General features: G+C 39.0%; 1 protein-coding gene across 1 annotated transcript; it reads right to left on the reverse strand.

Moving 5' to 3' along the window:
* Nucleotides 1–155: 155 nt before the first annotated feature.
* Nucleotides 156–4,026, reverse strand: LOC100182074 (adhesion G protein-coupled receptor E2-like). Its single transcript, XM_002127326.3, has 8 exons — nucleotides 3,811–4,026; nucleotides 3,439–3,591; nucleotides 3,058–3,183; nucleotides 2,502–2,655; nucleotides 2,003–2,117; nucleotides 1,473–1,567; nucleotides 794–971; nucleotides 156–377 (listed from the first exon to the last, which is right to left on the reverse strand). The coding sequence occupies exons 1-8, from the start codon at nucleotides 3,873–3,875 to the stop codon at nucleotides 187–189; spliced, it is 1,077 nt and encodes a 358-aa protein (XP_002127362.2). The 5' UTR covers nucleotides 3,876–4,026; the 3' UTR covers nucleotides 156–186.
* Between the last annotated feature and the right edge of the window lie 123 nt (nucleotides 4,027–4,149).

Genomic DNA, 4,149 nt, shown 5'->3' on the forward strand with positions numbered 1-4,149 from the left:
TTGTTTAACTTTATTTCCACTCCGACAACTCGACAGCGAGCATGAGGTGTATGAACCCACCTATAATAGTGTTTAGTTATGAAACATCACACGTACACATAACCATAGACATGAGGTGAATGAAGCCACCATGTATGTTACACACCCAAATACCCATAAAGCTACCGACACCTAACTACACACAACTCACGAAAGCCGGATAAACACAAGAACCGATGACGTCAATGTGTTTCCACCATTAGTGAAAACCAGTCCATTATTAAGTGTTGATTCATGTCTTCCCCTGAAAGCCACAGCAGAAGCCGATGCAATGTTTGACATTTCAGTCACGAATGTTTCCGATAAAACACGAAGCGACAATCGGATTTTAAGCGCATCTGTGGAATATGATTTCCATGTTAAATACCTATGTTGGTGCTTGCTATAAGTTACTGCCAATGTAACTTTGAAGATAATTATCGTTTTTAATTTATAGCTCACAATTATGCTTGACAAACAGTGATCACTGGGTTGGAACTTGATCAAGAACACATATACCTACAATGGTTATCGGAAGTGAGCTTTGAACCCAGAATTTTAAAGTTAGGAGGCTATCACCACAACTACTGTTTCCCCCATAATGTAGAACTGATTTCAAAATCTACCTGTCTTACAATGGTAGCAGCGATGACCCTTGAACCCATATTATTTTTGCTTTAACCCGGTGTTAACCCTAGGTCCTAAAAGACCTCACCCATATAGAATACTTTAACCACAATGCCACCACCGTGTAAAATCCAATATCTCCAAATACCTGTCATTGCCGCAGTAATGGCACTGAACTCGGTTGTGGTGAAAAGTTGGTTCGAACCTTTCAACGCAAGAACCCTCACACTTATATTATACTGGGTGTTTGGACTTAAACCACATATTTTTGTCTTTATTGCTGATGAGTTCACCAAGAAGTTGTTTTGGTTTGAAACTGCTTTTACCTGTGATATATGCATGTATAATATGACAATTTGGACAAGCTATAATGGACCACTATATATAGGTTTATAATAGTAAAGTACTGTGGGAGAAATGGGTAGTGTTAGCACATGATATCTTGAATTTCCTGGCTGTGTTTTAAACAATTAATAACGCTCTTTTAGAGTCATGAGAATATGGTTATATAATTCTGTAAATACTGTTTGTGGGACGAGAAAATGAAAATGAAATCATGTCCCATCCAGTGACGAAAAAAAGGGAATGAAAACATGTCCCATCGAGTGACGAAAAAAAAGGGAATGAAATCATGTCCCATCAAGTGACGAAAAAAAAAGAGAATGAAAACATGTCCCATCCAGTGACGAAAAAAAAGGGAATGAAATCATGTCCCATCGAGTGACGAAAAAAAAGGGAATGAAATCATGTCCCATCCAGTGACGAAAAAAAAGGGAATGAAAACATGTCCCATTCTACCCCGGCCTACAATAAGACTCTCCACTCACCTCATACAACCCATATAATGATCCATCATCAATTAAAACAGTAACGCACGATTGTGATTTGCTCAGTACAGTAACCGGGTTCACGAATGGGTTAACTGTGGAAAAACAATTATATATAAATATGGAATAAAATAATTAAAAAAAATAGAATTAAGCGGTATGTGCAAAACAAGGGGAATATTAATTTAAGAAAATAAATAATGGTATATGGACATATTGCTGGCTTTAAAAATTCTGAATTATATAAAAAAAAAACAATAATAATACTTTCAGTTTGGCAATAACAGCCTATGTACTAAGATATAAACATAATAGGGTGGGGTAAGACGGGACACCTTTAGCACATAATATCCAAATATCCTGACAATGTTTTAAACAATCAACAACGGTCTGTGATAGTCGTGAGGATACGGTTTTATAATTCATTGAATGTTCTTTGTTTACTACCAAATTAGACGAGAAGATAGAATAAAAAGGTGTCTCATCTTATCCCACCCAACTATATAACGATATAACAAGAATGTACATACCAGGGCATACATAGTTGGGATCGCATCTGCAAGTATATCCACCATCTCTGTTCACACAATTCGTATTCACCGGGCAAATGTCGCTTGTTAAGCATTCATTGATATCCTCGCATACCTGGGTCAAAAATGAAGGTAAAATATAAAAAAAAGTTAGGATTAATACTTTGTTCAATACTGTGGCTCAGTGTATGGCGTGCCTGCCTCCAGTACAGAGATTACTGGGTTCAAAGCTCAATGCTGCTAGTTGCTACTATTGTGGGCAAATATGTTCTTGGACAAGACAACTAACAGCAATTGCTCCAACCCAGTGGTCACTAATGGGTTGTCGAAAGTGTCAGAAAAACATTCAACCACAAAGTTCACACGTGATAACTTGTAAGCGGGCACGAGGTGTATGAAACAGAACACCCGTGTTATAGTGACTGTCGTTGCACCGCCATGCGAGGATAAATAAGTTACATTCATTCATTCATTTATTATCACAACACAAGCCACTAACCTGTCCATTAAGTTGGTATCCAGGCAAGCAAGCACATGAGAAGCCTGGTTCTTGTTCAATACATTGCATATGTGGGGATGAACAATTGTTTAGTTGTGAGTTCTGGCATTCCCGTATATCATCACATACACCGTTCATAAGGTGGAATCCTGGTCTGCATGTTGGAATTGTTAAATAGATTTAACTAGAATCTGACATTGTAGGCATATGTTTTCTTTTTTTTCTTTCTGGGTGCATGCCGCTGGGTTAGACACTTAACAGCAATTGCTCCAACCCAGTGGTAACTAATGGGTTGTCCAAATTATCAGCCATGCAAGAAAATCAACAAAGTTGCATGTGTGGTAACTTGTAAGCGGGCACAAAGTGTATGAAACAGAACACCCGTGTTATAACGACTCTCGTTGCCACGCTAGGATAAATAAGTTACATACGTGGTAACTCGTAAGCTGGAACGAGGTGCATAAAACAGAACACACCTGTTATAACGATTGTCGTTGCCCGGCCATGCGAAGATAAATAAGTGACAACCACCCATACGAACAACAACACAACTCACCTACAATCGCAAGCAAACGAAGGCTCAACGTTTCTACAAACTTCAGTTACAACATTACACGTGTGTTGGTTCAACGCGCATTCATCGGTGTCCGTGCATTCTGATTGTTCGTCTACTTCTGCAGCTCTGTATACAATATTGTGTGTTAGATTGATCATACAATAACATTATGTATACAACATGGGTGAAAACTTATAGTGAACTGTTACAGTGGGGTAATGGGTTAACGGACCTCACCCATAGAGAATAGAATGTGCATATACAATGTTGGGGTAATGGGCCAACACTGGTTTAAATCCCAGATCCCATGGCATGCCACACTGTAGGAATTTACTCATATAGAAAAGAGGTCACCACCAAGCATTACTCAATAACCCCCACCTTGAATATCCAGCATTACACGAACAACCATACGTTCCAAGTTTATTGAAGCAGTCTGTAGCAGTTGATGGACAGGTGAATGCGTTCGTCGCGCATTCGTCTATGTCGTCGCATCTGTTGTTGCCTTCGGTGAACCCGGCAGGACAATAACAACTGGAACATAAGATACATCATGAACTAAATAACAACAACACGAGTAAAACAAAAAAGACAATGGAATTAGCAGTAAAATGGAAGCCACTCCCTCAGGTGTGGCTAAACCTAACTCGTGCGCGGGCACGAGGTGTATGAATCAGAACACCCGTGTTATAACGACTGTCATTGTCCTGCCATGCGAGAATAAATAAGTTACATATTCATTCATTCAATCACCTGTAGTTTCCAATGGTATTATTACACACAGAGTTAGGCATCACGTTACATGGGGTTCCCTCCATACATTCATTGATATCAACACAAGTTGTATTGTCCGTTGCATTTAACCGATATCCGTCGTTACATGAGCATTGGAAGTCATTATATAAAGTCTCACATAAGTGCTGGCATGGGTTGGATTCGCAAAGGTCGATGTTGGTACAGTTCTTCCCATCTCCTAATATGGTGGGGGGGTTATGTATATAGTTTTGTAAGGTTTTAGAATTTAGTGTATAGACCCGACTGAGGTAGTTTACGGACACTCAATAATTGGGAATATATTCTTTATAGGGTGAG

This window comes from Ciona intestinalis, unplaced genomic scaffold (genome assembly GCF_000224145.3).
Source record: "Ciona intestinalis unplaced genomic scaffold, KH HT000836.1, whole genome shotgun sequence".
NCBI lineage: Eukaryota > Metazoa > Chordata > Ascidiacea > Phlebobranchia > Cionidae > Ciona > Ciona intestinalis.